This window comes from Gopherus evgoodei, chromosome 2, assembly GCF_007399415.2.
Source record: "Gopherus evgoodei ecotype Sinaloan lineage chromosome 2, rGopEvg1_v1.p, whole genome shotgun sequence".
NCBI lineage: Eukaryota > Metazoa > Chordata > Testudines > Testudinidae > Gopherus > Gopherus evgoodei.
In genome coordinates this window covers 235,237,142-235,255,413 of record NC_044323.1, presented here as the reverse complement: position 1 = coordinate 235,255,413, position 18,272 = coordinate 235,237,142, and the positions used below count along the sequence as shown (strand labels likewise).

General features: G+C 37.0%; 1 protein-coding gene across 6 annotated transcripts in view; it reads left to right on the top strand.

Moving 5' to 3' along the window:
• Positions 1 to 18,272, top strand: part of PPP1R42 (protein phosphatase 1 regulatory subunit 42) — a 75,800-nt gene that overhangs the window by 4,620 nt on the left and 52,908 nt on the right. For all 6 annotated transcript variants that reach the window (XM_030553224.1, XM_030553227.1, XM_030553222.1 and 3 more), the window contains 5 exons: positions 1,005 to 1,171; positions 2,715 to 2,853; positions 6,006 to 6,122; positions 14,181 to 14,298; positions 15,485 to 15,616. In XM_030553224.1, the coding sequence (XP_030409084.1) occupies positions 1,005 to 1,171; positions 2,715 to 2,853; positions 6,006 to 6,122; positions 14,181 to 14,298; positions 15,485 to 15,616 (673 nt within the window). The remainder of the gene's footprint in view (positions 1 to 1,004; positions 1,172 to 2,714; positions 2,854 to 6,005; positions 6,123 to 14,180; positions 14,299 to 15,484; positions 15,617 to 18,272) is intronic.

The window sequence follows — 18,272 nt, the reverse complement described above, 5'->3', positions numbered from 1 at the left end:
TGGTTGTCCAAAATTGCACAAGTTATACCTTTCATTAGTGAATGAATTTGCTCTCTTTGGTCTAACCATTTTAAAAATAATGGTACTTAAATTTTAAAAGAGTAAACCTGCAAACTGTGAGCTCTATTCTGCTCCTTTTCAACTTAATAATGGGAGTTTTGACATAGATTTCAGTGGGGCCTGGATTAGTTCTGATTTCCGTCAAGATACTGACTGTATTTTGAAATTGCTAGACCCTGCATGACTAAACTCAAACCAGGGATGGATTTCTTAAAAACAAAATATTAAACCCTGTTTTGAACTGTAAAGGTATTACGCCCGGATCCTGTGGCTGGATTCTATGTAGGCAACCACCTGCACCCTCATGGTGCCCCATTGGAGTTAAAAGAGCTAAGCCCAGGAGCAGGGGTCTGCCATGAAGATCCAGTTGCAGGAGAACAGGCCTTTAGATACCAAGATGACAGATGCCTTAGGAATACTTTGATATAAATATTCTAGCAGAATTTTATATATTTTTCAGGTTATTTTTAAGAATGTCTTTCAAGGAAGCGTCAGATTCTGGTGAAATCTTAAAAAAGGAAATATAATAAAATACATTCAATGTTTTTATACTGAGAAACTGTTTTCCATTACACCAATGACATATTATGGTAGCTTTCAGTTTGTTTGAGGCAGCAATCCACTGAACAGATGTTTTCCTGAAATGTACTTGAAGAAGGCAAGGAAGACAATGAGATCATAAACTAAGTCCTGTTCACAGGCTGGGGAGAGCCGTGATTCTCAGTTTCAATACAGCAAAGCATTAAAAAGAAAAATCAGTCTTTGCCCCAGGAGACAATAGCTTAATTATGTTTACTACAAATGGTGAATTAAAATTAGTGTTTGTCAGTGGTGAAAATCTACAGATAGATCATACAGCGGAACTGAATCTAAAGCAAAAAATAACTAGCTCCAGAAGTTGATTATAAGGGAGCTGAATATGATCATTTTATTTTTTCTTCCAGGATGACCTCTCTTTGTGCAGAAATCTTAATGTCCTGTATTTGTATGATAACCAAATTAGACAAATCCATAGCTTGTGCTTCGCTTCAAATCTAACACACCTGTACCTGCAAAACAATTGCATTTCATATATGGAGAACCTCACATCACTGAAAAAACTTGAGAAACTGTAAGTAAAAATTCTTTATTTAAAAAATAAAAAAATATATTGTATAATATGTATGGATAAGAAATTTAAGAAGAAATTAAGCGTTGAAGTCCTTTCCCTGTAAGTAAGCTAAATGTTGTCTTTCAAATCTGTGACAAAGTCAGATCTGACAGCTATAGGAAGGTGGTTTTTTTTTTGTTTTTTTTTGTTTTTTTTACAGTAGTTGCAGGGAAAGGCATGATAAAAACTAGAGTGCAGGGGAGAGTGTTTGATGAGAATCAACTCTAGGAGGTAAAACCAAGCAAGGCCTACATGCTTGAAGATGTACCGCCACCAGGAAGTGTTAAGTAGAGCATTTAACCTCTCTGGATGCTAAATGAATACTGAACTGGGTCGCTCAGACAAGCTGAAGCTTGTGATCCATTTGTTAATACCAACTGATTGTTATTTAGTACCACCGAGAATGTGGTGGAAGGCAGGTATATCAATCCTAGAATGGTGAAGGCTCTTTTCCCTATGTACTGAAACAAGGTTACCTCAGGTTAATTAGAGACACCTGAGTCCAATTAAATGATGCTAGTGACCTTAAAAAAATCCTCTTCTGGTGAGAGAGAGGGATGCCAAACAAGCTACAACAGGGTTAGGAATATCAGTGAGAATAAGCTTCTTCTAGGTAGAAGACTGCCCTTCTCCCTATAGAGCAGGGGTAGTCACTCATTTTTTATCAAGGTCCAAATTTCTTGGTCAAGGTACAGTCAAGATCAATACTCCAGTGAAAATAACAACAATAATGATAATAAGTAAATAAAAAGATTTCAGCGTCCATTCAAAAGCATCTGCAGGTCCAGATTTGAACCATGGTCCACCTGTGACTACCCCTGCTATAGGGGAAGCAACCAAGTTTACTTCTGTTTGGGGAAGGGCTGGCAGCCAGATGCCAGCATAATAATAAGTACGCCTTGGAGAAGGACAAGGAAATGTATTTCTTTTGTATTGTGGGTTTGTTTTCTGTGCTTAAGAGAACTACTTGTGCATACCTTGAGGCTCACCTTGTAAGTATTGGGGAAAAAAGCCCAAATCATTCAAAACCTCCAGAGTAGGACTGATTTATTTTACGCCCCTACTGCCAAAGCAGAAACTTGGGCTGATGAGGCAAAGGAGGAGCCTTGCCAGAAATCATAAATACCCTTCATTGGCTATATGATATTTCCATTCAAGTGATCTGTGACCACATACACTGTGTAGCAATGGATATTATTTGAAATTTATCATTAGACTTACTCTGTTTGAAATATTGTCTTCTTTTCCAGAAGATTTAACAACAGTATTATTATCTATAGACCAATAGAATGGATAGAGTAGACTTGCATCTGTTAATCTATAAATAGTACAGTTGGATACAAGTCTATTGTATCCAGTTTCAGTTCCTTAACACATTCATTGCTACAGTTTAATAATGCCTGTAAGGGATTCATTTCTATTTTGAGACTTGAGTGTGGATCTGCTTTGTTTTGTTTTTTTACCCTCAAACTGCGTTAAGTCCCATTTATGTTATTTTCTGCAGGTATCTGGGGGGCAATTACATCACGGTAGTAGAGGGCTTGGAAACATTAGAAGAACTGAGAGAGCTACATGTTGAAAGCCAGCGGCTACCTCTTGGAGAAAAGCTCTTGTTTGATCCAAGAACTCTTCATTCCCTGGCGGTAAGCATATATATGAATTTTATGGCAAGCAGTGATAATAGACCAGATGTTGGCAACCTTCAGCACGTAGCCCTTCAGGGTAATCTGCTGGCGGGCTGCGAGACATTTAGTTTACGTTGCCCATCCACAGGCCTGGCCCCTGTTGCTCCCAGTAGCTGCGGTTCACTGTTCCCGGCCAGTGCAAGCTGCAGGAACAGGGTGAGCAGATTACCCTGAAGAGCCGCATGCCAAAGGTTGCCGACCCCTGCAATAGATCTATGAAAGGAAGGTAGTGTGGATGGCTCAATATTTTGTATAGTGCCCCCTTTTCCTTAGTTATAAGGGCTCCATTCAAGTGGGATCTGTAAAGAATAGATTTTTTTTCTCTCCATGTAACTTAGAAAATAGCTAGGAAAAAATTGGAGTGCCACATTACAGCAGAGTCCAGCCATCTGTTTGCTTGTTTATTTGTGGAATGTATTTATTTATTTGCCTGAAGCTGAAGGATACTTTTTCTTTATGCAGAAGAAATAAACAGTGAATAAGTTGAAAAGAGAGAAGGGATTTATCATAGAGAAGTCAATTACTCAATTCTTGAATCCAAGCTTGCAAACTTTTTCAGAGGTGGCACTTAGAGTTAATAACCCAGCAGCCAATGAATTTGGCAGCATTCTGGGGAAAATCCTTATGAAAAGATGAACAGTTTTTTCAGTCTGTGAAATATATTCGGGTTTTTCTTCACCCATTTTTAGAGAGGTGTCTTTTGTCTTTTTTGTACAAAGTTAATCACAGTGTCTATTTTTGCTCTTCACATTTGTTTCCTCTCCCATCTGTTCTTGTTTCTCATGGCTGGAAACAAGGAAAAGGCCAGAAACATGAGCCCAGTGATCTCTCTATGGATTACCAGCTATTGTTTTGCCAACCAGCAGTGGTCCCTGGACCACTCTTTGGGAAGTTTGGGGTTATTAATTGTGTGCACGGGAAGGATGGTAGAGCTAAAACTTCTGCCCTTTTCTGAAATGCAGAGCTCACTCTTCAGATCAGCTTCTAGGAGGGATTTAGGTTTCTAGATTTGCACTGCTGAAAGAAACTATCAGCGGTCAAGCAATAATTAGTCCCTTTTCTGGCCTATATTTAAACATGCAAGTTCAACATGCCTCTTTCCAGTTCCTAAATGCATAAGTGCCTTTTTTTCCTTTGACATAGAAGTATACAGTATTTTGCTAATTTGGATAAAGGTTACCTGAACTACATTTATTTTGAGGATAGAACAGCAGGCTCACTATAGGTACTCCAAAAGAGTGTTCCATGATGGATTACCTCCGTGTTGTTTTCAAAAAAGTTGCATGTTACTAAAAGGCCCAGGTCATGTTTATTCATTGTTGGACTCATCAAGAAGGTAAGTTCCAAAAGAAAGGCTAAGTCAATAGGACTGTGCATATGAGAAAGGAGTGTGCATATGAACAAGATTTGTGAGATCAGGTCTGAAAGGAAGGCAGCATAATCTAGTGGTTAGAGCATGGAATGTGGGAGTCAGAAAATATGGATTTTAATACCAGCTCTTCTGTAGACTTGGTGTGTGACCATGGGCGTCAATTAACTTCTGTGTCTCAGCTCTGCTTCTGGAAATTAGGGCTATTAATATTTATTGTGATGCTTTCATGGTCCTCTGGCTTGTGAGGCACCACTCTACCACCAGCCCTTAGCACAAGGAAGCCCACAGACAACACAAGCACTCTCCTCTAGGCCTTGCGGGCCCCACTGTCCCTCAGGTACAAATTGAGAGATTGTGAAATCTACAAGAGAGGAAAACAGCAGGAAGAAACAAACAGCAAGGGGGTGCCCTATTTATGAATAAAGTTGAAGAATTAGTCTGGTATATCTTGGAGTGCAAAGAAACACAGGGAATCCTTCACCTGGGAGGCAAACTAACAGCTTGCACATGCCATGAAAAAGGTCACAGCCTGCTTAGCAGTGCATTGCAGGAATTTGGGGTGAGCAATACTTTATTACACATGAGTATCTTGTTAATTAAGTTTAGGCTCTAGAATGTGTTATAATTTTATTTTATATGTAACCTTTTGCTTCCAATACTACTACTTGAATCTCTATTCTTTGTTAAATAAATGTATGCTTGATTTCACTATAAATAAAACTAAGTGCTTTGAATTAAGCTGAGTGGTGATATAAAGTGAAACTGGTAAGCTGTTCTTTGGAAGTAGTGGATTGGTGAATACTGTGAGTGTCCAGGTGTCCCAGGAGTTGGACACTCCAGGGAGATGCTCAGTGGGCTTGAGGGTTGCAGTGTCCCTATCACTAACCTGCAAAGTAACAGCAGGGCCTGCAAGGCCTAGAATGGAGTGCTGGTGTTGCTCGTGACTGGTGGAGTTGGAGAACTGACCCCCATCAGGCATAGATGAGGCTTCCTCACTCTAAGGGCAGGTAGCAGCAAGTTGCCTTACAATCCTGGGTACCCCCAGCAGGCATCACAGCATACAATACACAAAAGATGAGACAGGGAAATAAGTGTCAGTTACCTTCTGCCTGAAAGGAACATCTGCAAGATATGTCACCCCCTGGTGACCTACCTTAACTCCAAGACCTCAAGAACATCATTTTCAGTATAGATACAGAGCTCCTTAATATTATCTACACAAACATTTTGCAACAATTATAATGTCCAGGGGGCAACTGGCTTACGGTAGAGACTTCTCATGCCACCCTTCGGTGGACTGTTATGTGGTATCTGACCCACTGGATCCCTGTAAAGCATTCTGCACCCCATGCTGTCTACCAGTTGGCATCAAGAGTTCTTTGGGTCATATTTACCCACCTTTATACAGCACTTTGAAACATTTAAATTAAAAATGCTATATAAATGCTAAGCATTATATTATTAAAACAGTAGAGATACAACATTGTTGCAGGTTGACTTCATGACCCAAAATACATATCCTTGTGGGGACCCTCAAGCCCCTATACAGAGGACATGCACATCCAGCATCAAAGGTTATGTGGAATATTAAACGATCCTGTGTAGTCTCATTTACACCTTTCAGCCAAACCTTACAAAATTCACAATGTTCCCCTGCTGACAGAATTTTCTCAAAGGAATTACTATTACACTTTTGCAATGTGAGAAAATAATTGTATTTTTTTCTGTTTTCTTTCAGAAATCTTTGTCAGTGTTGAATATCAGCAATAACAATATAGATGAATTGGGAGAATTAGCACTTCTGGAAAATATTTCTCATCTTATAGCAGTTGACAACCAACTTCACCATGTGAAGGTATTAAATAGAATGTTTTTTTAATATTTCGTGTGAGTGAAATCAAAATAATCAGACTGATCATTATTATTATTAAGGTATTTTAATAGCCAGTTCAACATTGTTTTATTCTAATAATTTATTGTGCCCCCAGTTATGGAACCTGATCCAAATCAGATTGAAGTAAATGGGAATCTTTCCACAGACCTCAGTGGACTTTGAATCAGGCCCACAGTGCAAAGGCCCCATGGCATCAGAATTTTGGATTTGGCTTGTTTTTAACTAACTTGCAAGTAAATTTTACCACATTACAATTTTTAGTTCTCTGTCTTGGGATAACTGCCATAAATCTCCACACGTTAGTCAGCATTTTGAGTGTAAATGAGTTAAGGCAGTTTTTAGATATTTGATCGGCTGGCCAGTGTCTCAGCCCTTCTTCCCATCTTCAAATTACACCAGATGTTTTATTTCTGCCAGAATATCATAAGAAGCAGTGGTCATGAAGGTGGCTACTGAATTTCTTTCATTTGGAAGACATGAAATCTGTAGAACCCATGCCCTTTTTGGAAAAGGACCTTAGTGTCTTCTAAGCAAGAGCCGTTATCTTGCATAGTAGCAGTTATAAAGAAATCTACATAGTGAGACAGAAAGTGAGGTCTTGAGTGCATTTACAATCTTTTTTTTTTTTTTTTTTTTTTTTTTTTTTTTTTTTTGCTGCAGTGAATGTGGTTTAAATAAAATGCATTAAACAAGTTTTCTGGATCTATATTTTCAATAATACAGTTTATCTTCTCAGAAGGGATTTGCCTTGTCAACTGTCCTATACTTCTGAAAGATGTGATATATCCTCCTCGCAAAATTAAAAAAAAAAAAAGAAATTTAAACAGTATCTTGCCTCATATAGATATCACTAATGAATAATATTAACACATGAGACTGAAGTTGAAAGATGTGACGAATGTTTTATGTCCAAACCTGCTCAGGCTGGGGGCATCACAGGAGGGTACATTTTAAATAAATGACTATAGAAGCAAATTGCATGAATAAGTTTAATATATTTTACTTAGGCCATAGACATTTATAGCAAAGGCTAGTTTTCTTCTGAAATTGAGGGTCAGGTTTTTTTAAACTGAACTAAATACCAACAATTCCAATTCTCTTAAAGGAATATGTTCCCATCTAAATAAATAATCCATTGTTAGTCTTCTTTCTGATTCCCCAACTGAGAAAAGAGAAAAAGAGGAACAGCAAGCCACATCTATATTATTCAATCCTGTACATATTGCGTAATAATATTATTTATACAAAACAACTAAAACTTACCTGGGAAGGAGAAGAAAATAAAAATAAGGAGGAAGTGGTACATTTAATTTGTCAGTCAGAAATTGAAGTTTGGAATATATATTTACTTGTTTTCTACAGTAGTGAATTTCATGGCTGATGTGACTCATGTTATTCTGGAAACTATACTTAAAAGGATGGCACCTGATGTAATAGTAAAATGAATAGTAGAGGGTTGCACATTTTATTCCTTCTGTAGGTTGAGCTCTTTCCCCAGGCCAGTGACTCCTTGAATCCCTCCATTCCTACAACTCCATATGTTCTACCCTCCCATTCCCCTCTTTTTCAGGACTCCCTGCAACCTCCAACTTCATCTCTCATGCCAGGGGTTTCTCCCATTTACCCCCACCATTATTATTTCTTTTCTTTCTGCCTGGGAGAACAATTTAAACTTTATTGGGAAGAAGGGCAGAGATGAGATGAGAAGTGTTATTGGCTGCCATCAAACAGATAATTACAGACCTGGTGAAGCTGATTGGTCTGCTAACTAGATTCCATGTGCTCTGCGTCCAACCCCCTCTCCTCCTACCTTCTCTCCCCACCCCCATTTTCCCATGTCCCGTTTCCGATTTTCACCAGTCTCAGTAATGATGCCTAAACCGTTTATTAAAATTTTGGAATTGATTGGATGCAGCATTAAAAAATTACTGCATTCCAGACAAAGCCATGAAATTGAGTCTAGAGCCTCACTTTGCCTGGCCAGTTATGGTTGAGACACTGACCACCAGATTGTGATATTCAAAAACTGAATCACAAATTTTCCTTTCCATGGCAAATTGCTGTTTTCAAAATGATTTTAATCAATTCTAAAACAACTGTCAGATGTAAGTCATCTTTCTTATCCAAAGAGGAACAGAGTGTATATGTAACATCAGGGTATTCACTATGTCACTAGAGATTTGCTGCAGTTTAAAGTCCATAGATTTCCTGCTTCTAAAATAATCAAGGAACTCTCCAGTTGTACAGAACTGCTCTGTCATGGTCAGCGTGAAAATGAAAGTTCCTCCAAATACATCTGTAGGAAGATAGCCAAATAATCAGACACCTAAACATATACAGTAGCTATTTTAAGTTCAGATCCTTGATTGTTTACCTTTTTCAAAAACATACCATCGCATTATGGACAAATTACTTCTAAAAGGCTGCAATTTAAAATATATCTACTGGTATAAAGATGTGAAGCTTGACAATTTTTTCTATAATGTAACAGGAAATGGCCTCTCAGCCACATCAGAACCTTTACATGGGAAGACACATAGTTTGGGACAGTTCTTTTACATTCATGTTAACACCCTGATTTTTCTCTCTATGACTTCACGGGAAAATGTTTTTGTTTGGCCTGTCTGGATGTGTTAAATTGTTAGAGAGAGAGAGAGAGAGAGAGACTTTAGAACTATGACTCTCTGGGTTAGAAAAGGGTGAAGATAGGAAACAGTAGAAATATCATGTTAGTGATCCAGAACTGGAGTGAAAACAATCAGCTGCTAGGTTCAAATACTGCCTTTGAAATGACTCCTTATTTGGCATAAAGCAAGTCGCTTAACTCCTCTGTCTCAGTTACCTCTGTATAATGAGGCTAATAATAATTACTACGTATTAACAAAATATTCCCGCTAAATCAACATGTCATTATTTATATTTTGTTATGGAAAGTCTTAGTCACACTTCTCTTTTCACTGGTGTCCTTTCACTGTTTCTTCAACATAAGAAAAAGGAAAAGGAAAGTATATTTCAAGTATTTACTGTATATTTATAATTTAAATCAAGTAACAACAAGGTGCAAAGATTTAGATGGAAAATTAAAGTTGTACTTTCCCACTGTGCAGGAGGTGGGGACAGCAAAAAGAGCAGGTAAGGAAATCAGGTATTGTTAGATGTTGTGGGCAAAAGTTGGAAACAATAGTGCGGGCAGAGGAGAGAGGGCAGAAGGCCTCAGAGTCTGTGCAGTGGTGAGAAATGACAGACAGAAAGAAGAGGAGCCAGGGCTATAAAGCCATCAAGGATTTTGCAGAGTTTAATAGCAACAGTGAGAACATTAAGTAGTCTGTGCGGGAGAGGGAAATGGCAGTGGGAATGGAATAGTAGTCTGTGCAGGAGAAGAAAGTGAAAGACGTAACAGAACTAGGTGACATGAACCATCTCCTTTACACCCTTTTCACTGTTGTATGAGGTTTGTCCAATGTAACTATATCAATTATCTTTTTCTCTGAACATAACGTAGGTCAGTTTTGTTATGGCAGCATAATAAACCCACCCCCGCACCTGTGCTGTGCATGAGCTCAGCATCATTGAGGATTAAGACTAATAAATTCATATACTTGAAGTTTTGGACAATGAAGGGAATTTTCAGTTTCATTAATAGACATGAGGGAACATGCCCCTGTTTCAGATAAGCGAGGTTTGGATAATCAAATGTGATCTGAACTGCACTGACGGCAATTTAACAGAAAGACTTTAGATTATTTTCTTTAATTCTTACCAACCAACCAACTTTACTGTTGTAAATTGCTGAACACTGATGCCAGGAAGCTGAAAATAAAAACAACAGACAAGCTAAAACCTAACAAACAACTTTGATTTAAAAATCACATTTCTGCCTGAACATTTTCTACATACTATTATAAAAGTAATACCTAATATTCAAATAACTCAAGGCAATTAAAGAAAAATATATTTTCTATATTTGTTTATTTGGATTATTTGACAGTTTTTCCCTGTCCTAAGTGTATTTAGCTAATTAGTCAGTTTTCATTTTTGTTTTTGTGAGTATTCTGACACAGCAACAGGGAAAAGAAAATCATTTTTAAGAAAAAGAAAATGTCATCATAAAACCTCAAAAACTAGCAGAAGGGAGTCAGGTTCATGTACAGTACATGAAACTACTTACAGCTGTTTTTTTTTTAAATTGCCTCATTTCTAAGTTGATGTATGCTTAGCATGCCTTTTACTAACATTAACAGCACTGTCAAGAGATACTTTAGATAACTACAATTTTAAAAAAGCTCTTTTTATCAATAACACCTGGGGTTCTTCCAAATTAAATATTTTTTTAAAAAATCTCATTTACTTTTTCCTAGTTCTGCTTGTTTGATTTTTCATTTCTGTATGTCTGGACAATTAAAGTAAACTAGCAATTTCACTTTTGTTTCTAGTCAGGTTCACGCAAACTACCAGGATTCTGTTTTGTTATGTTTCAGTGCAAATATTGAAAGGATGTTTATTTGCTTTAAAAAAACCCAACTGTTTCAATTAGAACTTTACTAGGTGCTGCAAATAGTCTGTTGTTTTTATAAAAACTTAAATCTACAAACCTTTATTTTGAGAATAATATGGCCTAATGTCTATGTAAATGTTATGTTTGATATAGAAAATGCTGAAAAGACCTATATAAAACCATCTGTATGTTCAGAGTCTTTAATTTATTCAACCTCTGGCCATTATTGATTATGACAAGAAGATATCAAAAAAGATAAATTCATTCACTTCACAATTCAGTCATGAACAAGAGAAAAATTATTGATTTTTTTCTCAAATAGATTATGACAGGTAGTCAGAGTGGTGACAAATTGCTGTCTGTAGATGTAGTTAGGGCAGCTGAGCTAGACATTTCCAATAAAAATTGGAGCACACTGGTCAAATACTAGTCCTTAAATGGTCATCATTAATTGTGAAGAAGGTTATTGCCAGTACTACAGCAGCCTATTGAGGCACTCACACCTCCTGTATGTGGAATATAATTTGCTCTTCAATATTTTGTAGCAGACCTCAAAGTGATAGCATGACATGATCATTTATCAAACAAGAGACTGCCCAGAAAAGTGTCTAGTCCCTTTAGTACAGTTTATTGAAAGCTGGAAAGTGAAAGCACTTTATTAGAGACAGGAAGGCAATGAACAACTAGAGCATATCGAAAGGCTAATCATATTTTAGCACAGGATTAGTGTGTTCTTGGATAAACATACACTAGACTGAGTATGTTCTGGGTCATTTATCTAGTGAGTAACTGCTCATGAAAATCTACAGCACTCTGTGCATTCATCAAAGTGTAGCAGTTTACATGTTATGGTTTTAAGTAATATGCAGTTTTGTCTTCTAAAAACTTATATTAATTGAATTAATTATTTTAAAGGGAAATCTAATACTTTTTAAACATTTGTCAAGACAATGGCTGATTGCCCAGATAAGAACAAAATAATAAATTCTGCTGGCTAAATATTTTCTTTCTAAATAAGCCCAGGCAAAAATGTCTTTTTCCTAAAGTTATTTAACACTTTTTTGAGGGTAAGGGGGTATACACTGAATCTACTAAACAGTTATGTTATCACAGTATCATGCAGACAGATACGGATAGAGTCTTCCTTTGTAATTAATGTTATGGAACTAACAGTGTTTCCCTAGGTGGACTGTTCCCACATGGGACGTTCCACAAGAAGGTAGTTCTGTGTCTCCATACTGCAGCTGTCCCCTCTTGGACTTCCTTCAGCACTCACTTTATCAACATGGCTTCTCTAGGAACTGTTCTCCCCTGGGCTTCCCACAGGCTGCTACTCCAGATCTACCCTTAAACAGTTCCAAACTATGGAGTGGATAAGTGGGTGTAAGCATTAACTTACCTACAAAAGTCCCATGGGTTTTTGTTAGGAAGGAGGAGGTTCGTGCTGCCTTTTCCTTTGTCCCCTTGTTCTCTACCCATGAATCCTAAACCACATGGTACACCTACAGTGGGGCTTTCATCAGATTGGGAAGAAAGTGGAATGATGCAGTAGAGTATCATCTTCTGCATTTCCCATGGATTTAAGTCCCTTCTACTCTCAGAGACAGAGTAGATAATGGGGCACATTATTAATTTTGCAGTCTGAATTTGAACTCAGATCAGCAGATATTTGACTTTTGCTATCAAGCCATGAAAACTGTCCAAATTTTCTAGTTTATGAAATGCTGATCCTCATTCAACAGATATTTCTACAACTGTGGTACATCAGTTCTAGTATTATCCGCCCCTTCTTTCACTCTCATACATAGCCTTTAGGATCTCCTCTCAAATGGTCTATACAGCCACATACTGTATGGATTCATATTCAGAGTAATATTGGAAGGAAATTTTGGACCATGTGTATTTCAGAAGGTAGACTCTTAGAATAGAATGGAGCAACTTACTAACCACTTATGAATAGCCTTCAAATCTAGTTAACTTTAATATATTGAAGTTAAAAGACAGAAAAAGTTTGATCTAGGTCATATTGCCCTTGATTTACCAGACAGAAACCCAGATTGCAGAAAGGTGTATTTTAAACGTTTCACTATTTGGGCCAAGAATGTAACTGGCCACCCACAGATATGTAGGGGAGTTACTATGTCTTGTGTAAATTATATTTTTCCAGCATGATTTGCCAGATTTTAGTTTTATTTTTTTTAATCAATTTTTGCATGAAATGTCCACTGTCCTATGAATTTCTGAAGTCTTGGCAGGTAGAATTATATTTTAAGGGCCTTTTATGATGCAAAAGGCTATATATCTTCTCCTCCTATGTCTTATTGTCTTCTTGACTGGCTTTTCTCCAGTGTCTGGCATTTAAAAGTATGATGGCAAAGACAGTTGCTTGCAAGTAGCATCATTATATCCTAAAAACAGGATCTTTCTTGTGTTCAGCTACCAAGTGCTAACGTTTTTGTTGCCTGACATCAGGACCCTATTCTATGTTCTTCCCAACTAACCCAATAGAAGTTTCCATGCTCTCACACAAGAGAAGTATGATAAAGATAGACCAGATTATATGCATGTCCATAAAATACTGGTTTTCGGGCTAGAATTCTCAGCTAGAGCCGTTGTCGGACCTGAGCTTTCATGTCATTACTGATCACTGGTGCTCTGAGTTAGAAAATCTTTAACACCTCCAAAAATGCTTCTTCAGCAATCAATTTTTCCTGCATGAAAATAGGGTAAGCACTAGGTGGAGGTCAATTCAGATAAAGTCTCTGCTCTATTTGGCTTTCCAGAGACACTGCAAAATCAGCCAAAAGAAACTTCTGCCATCAGCCAGAGCGTTTTCAAAAATAGGCTCAGAATGTATGGAAATCTGATTAGACAACATCAGAGCATGGACTGAGCATCTTACTGTTCTAGGATAATGAATGTTGTTATTAGCACCAAGTCCGGTACAAGCAAAGCAAAACCATGGGACTGGTAACCTAATACATTTATGGAAAGAATTGACCTACAGCTTGTTTCATTCCCCACTTTCTTCTTGACCCAGAGTCCCCTTCTGTTACAATGTGTCTGAACCAGTCCTACTTAGTACTGTTGCTTTCTGGCTTCGTTCCATAACCATATTCCTCCCATGTGGAAGCGCCTCAGCTAGCTGAGGATTTTTATCATAGGAACTAGTGGTAGACAATTGTCTTGGGATGTGAAAACCTGACTCTAGAGGGGAGTGTCAGAAATAAAGAATCAAAACCAACAGATGATGATTGGCATGTTAGCTTGCCATCACTCACTTTATATTCGATTGTAAATGTTTGTCACTGCCTTCCTATTTCTATTATGTAAAATACTGTGCAGCATTCAAAAAGTGTCATACAAAGCCCCAGTCCTACAAACAAACACAAACCTAATTTTACCCCCAAAAGTCCAAAAGCAGACTTTTCAGTGAACAACCAACATGATTACTGAATTCTATCATCTACAGTCTCAAGATAAAGCAACAGTCTGTTTTTTCTCTTTTCTTCTGTTAACTGCAGGATTTGGAGTTTGTATTGAACAAATGGACCAAGCTGTGCAGAATGGATCTTAAAGGGAATCCTGTTTGCCGCAAACCAAAATACAGGGACAGGCTTATTATACAGTCAAAAACTCTAGGTAAAAGTATGGTTAGAACACTTTCCACTTAAAAAAAATAGCTGGCACATTATCTATTTTTAAATTACAGTGAAATTCCTATGAAACCAAGTAATGTTCTCCACATTAATGTCAGGTGGTAAATATAATTTTTAAAAGCTATTGTACAAGTTATATAGTTTAAATTGATTAATAAGCTAAAAAACCCCATGTTGCTTATTATGACTCAACTTATTATTATTAACAAAAATACAGTTTACTAAAAAGGAGTGATACTATGGCATATCCATATAATTCAGGCTTTTCTGTGTTTGTGGTCCCAGATTAGGCAATACTGATTTTTAAAGATATCTTTCATTTTTTTCCCCTTGTAATGTTACTGCAGGGTAGAGTTAAGGTAGTTTGGGTGTCTTAACGATGCATTTTATGTTGATGCTTCTTACATTGATGGAAGAGGTTTTTCTGTTGATGTAGTTAATTCACCTCTCCAAGAATGGTAGTTAGGTCAACTGAAGAATTCTTCCATCAACCTAGGCATGTCTACATCAAGAGTTAGATTGACCTAACTACGGCACCCAAGGCACGATATTTTTCACAGCCCTGAGCAATGTAGCTAAGTTGATCTATTTTTTAAGTGTAGACCAGGCCTAAGTTGTAGTCAAACAAGATTCTTAATTTGGAAATGTGGATGGAGTCAAATCATACTAGAACTGTGGGTCCTACTCTACTAAGAGTGAGTGAAGTTATGATAAAGGATCAAATCGTGCTTTCTTACAACATACAGCTGGCCCCAAGAGGTCAGTGGGACTACTTGATGAGTAACACAGGCAGGCTTTGGTTGCAAGTGTGTACTTCCTTATGCCCATATAAATGTATATGTCCTGCATAAATGTATGCTTTCTTTTTAGACCCCTGCACTCCCAGTATCACGTCTTAATTTGGATATCAAACATTCTCCTTGCAAACCATACAAATAATTTATAGTCTCTTTCCCATGCATTTGAAAACTGCAATGTTACACATACAATTTCTTTATGAATAATTTTCAAGATATAATCTATCACTTGATCTCTTTTCTGACAAAGTTAACTAAAATGTAAGCAAGTTTTGGCAAAAGAAAGCATATCAGTAAGATATTTAATGGTTTAACCTTTTAGTTGACTAACTTTATTATGAAAAGTGTGCGTGTGTTTTCCTTTTTCCTCAGAATCCCTTGATGGGAAAGAAATAAAAGAAATGGAAAGACAATTCCTAATGAATTGGAAAGCATCCAAAACCTCTAGGAAAAAAAGCAAGGAAGAGAGCATGACAAATGAGTATGCAGCTTATCCACATTTCTGTAAGCAAACTAATCAAGTACTCCATTTACAATATGATCATTTACAACATTATAACAACACAAAAATCTTATCTCACAGCAAAGATGTTGGAAACAAACTTCAGGCTGAAGATTGGGCCAAGATGGAAGGTTCAGATCTAAATTCATAGATTCCAAGGCCAAAAGGGACCATTGTGATCCTTCCGTCTGACCTCCTGTATAACTCAGGCCATAGAACTTCCCCAAAATAATTAATACAGCATATTTTTTTAAAAAACATCCAATCATGAAAACAGTATTGATAATGGAAAATCTTTCATGATTGTTCCAATAGTTAATTACTCTCACTGTTTAAAATCTATGCTTATTTCCAGTCTGAGTTTGTCTAGCTTCAACATCCAGCCATTGGATTGTGTTATATCTTTCTGTGCTAGATTGAAGAGCACAATAGTAAATATTTATTCCTCATGTAGGTACTTATGGACTGCAATCAAGTCACACCTTAACATTCTCTTTGTTAAAGTAACTAGATTGAGCTCCTTGAATTTGTTGCTGTGAGGCATGTTTTTTAACCCTTTAATCATTCTTGTGGCTTTTCTCTGAACTCTCTCCAATTTATCAGCTTCCTTTTGAACTGTGGATACCAGAACTGGACACAGTATTCCAGCAGTGGTCACACCAGTGCCAAGTACAGAGATCAAATTTCCTCTCTCTTCCTACTTGAGAGTCCCCTGTTTATATATGTAAGGATTGCATTAGACCTTTTTGCCACAGCATCGTACTCAAAGATCATATTCAGTTGATTGTCTGCCATGGCTCCAGAATTTTTTTCAGAGTCTGTGCTTCCCAGGATAGAACTCCCTCATTGTGTGAGTATGACCTACATTCTTTGTTCCTAGACATATACATCTATATTTAACTATATTAAAACACACATTGTTTGCTTGGGCAGAGTTTACCAAGCAATCCAGATGGCTCTGTATCAGTGACCTGTCCTCTTCATTATCTACTACTTCCCCAATTTTTGTGTCATCTTCAAACTTTAGCAGTGATTATTTTATATTTTCTTCCAGGTCATTAATAAAAATGTTAAATAGCATAGGACGAAGAACTGATCCCTGTGGGACCCCAACAGAAACACATCCATTTGGTGATGATTTCCTGCTTACAATTACATTTTGAGACCCATCACTTAACCAGCTTTTAATCTATGTAATGAGTACCATGTCAATTTTATATTGTTCTAGTTTTTTAATAAAAAGTTCATGCAGTATCAACCAAATTTGTAATCTCTCATCAAAAAAAGATATCAAGTTAGTTTGAAAGGAACTGTTTTCCATAAACCCATGTTGATTGTCATTAATTATTACTCTCCTTTAATTCTTTATCGATCAAGTCCTGTATCAACTGCTTCTTTATCTTGCCAGGATGGATGTCAGATTGACAGGCCTATAGTTTCTTGACACAACATTATCTTTCTTCCAGTCTTCTGGAACTTCCCCAGTGTTTCAAGTCTTATTGAAAATCAAGATTAATGGTCCATTGAGCCTCTCAGCCAGCTATTTTAAAACTCTTGGATGCAAGTTATCCAAATTTGCTGACTTCAAAATGTTCAGCTTTAGTAGCTGCACTTTAACGTCCCTTTGAAATACTAGTGGAATGGAAAGAGTACTATTACATCATCTGTTTTTTCCCCAACTACAGAACAGATATATTTACTGAACACTTCGGTCTTTTCTGTGTTATATCCATATTATTTCCATCTAGTAATGGACTAATACCATTGTCAGGATTCTTTTTGTTGCTAATATACTTAAAAAACTCTTTCTTACAGTCCTTAACTCTGCTGGCCATAGCTTTCTCATTGTGTCCCTTTGCTTCCTTATCAGTTTCCTGCAATTCCTAACTCCTGATATATATTCATTATTATCAACTTCCGCTGTCTTCCATTTTTATATATTATTTTTATAGCTGGCTTTAATCCCCCTCTAAATCAGATTGGTATTTTCAACTAATATGGCCTTTTTCTTCAATTGCGGGATTGTGGCTTTTTTAGTATGTAGGAAAATGTTCTTAAAGCAATTACCAATTATCATTCACATTTTTCTGATTAAATTCTTCCTCCCAGCTGATTTGGCTCCTAATTGGTTTTACTTTTGTGAAATTGGCCCTTTTAAAGCACCAAGGATATATAACTGGTCTGGACTTAACTCTGTTTGCACATTATAGGCATCATCAAGCTACCATTAATTTTTAGTTCCGTGACTAGTTTTTTCTTTATCTATCAAGATGAGCTGTAATCTAGAATTCCTGTGTGTTGGCTGCAACACATTTTGAGTTAGGAAATTGTCATCTATAATATTTAGACATTCCAAGGATGTTTTAGTACTGGCCCGTATTAGGAGTCGTGGAGTACAGCAGACATCAACTAACATCCCATCTTTTGCTTATCTATTAGGACATTGATCCATTAGTTTTCAAGATCATTTTCTTCTGCATTATCAGTGACCTGGAAATGGGTAATGCCATTTTTGACAGAGTGCCATTCTACCTCCTTTTGTCCATTCAATCCTTCCTAAATAGGTTATGACCATTGATTTTTAAGATTCCGGTCATGGGAATCTTCGCACCAGATTTCAGTAATACCAACTAGATCAAATTTATGCTCATAAATGTG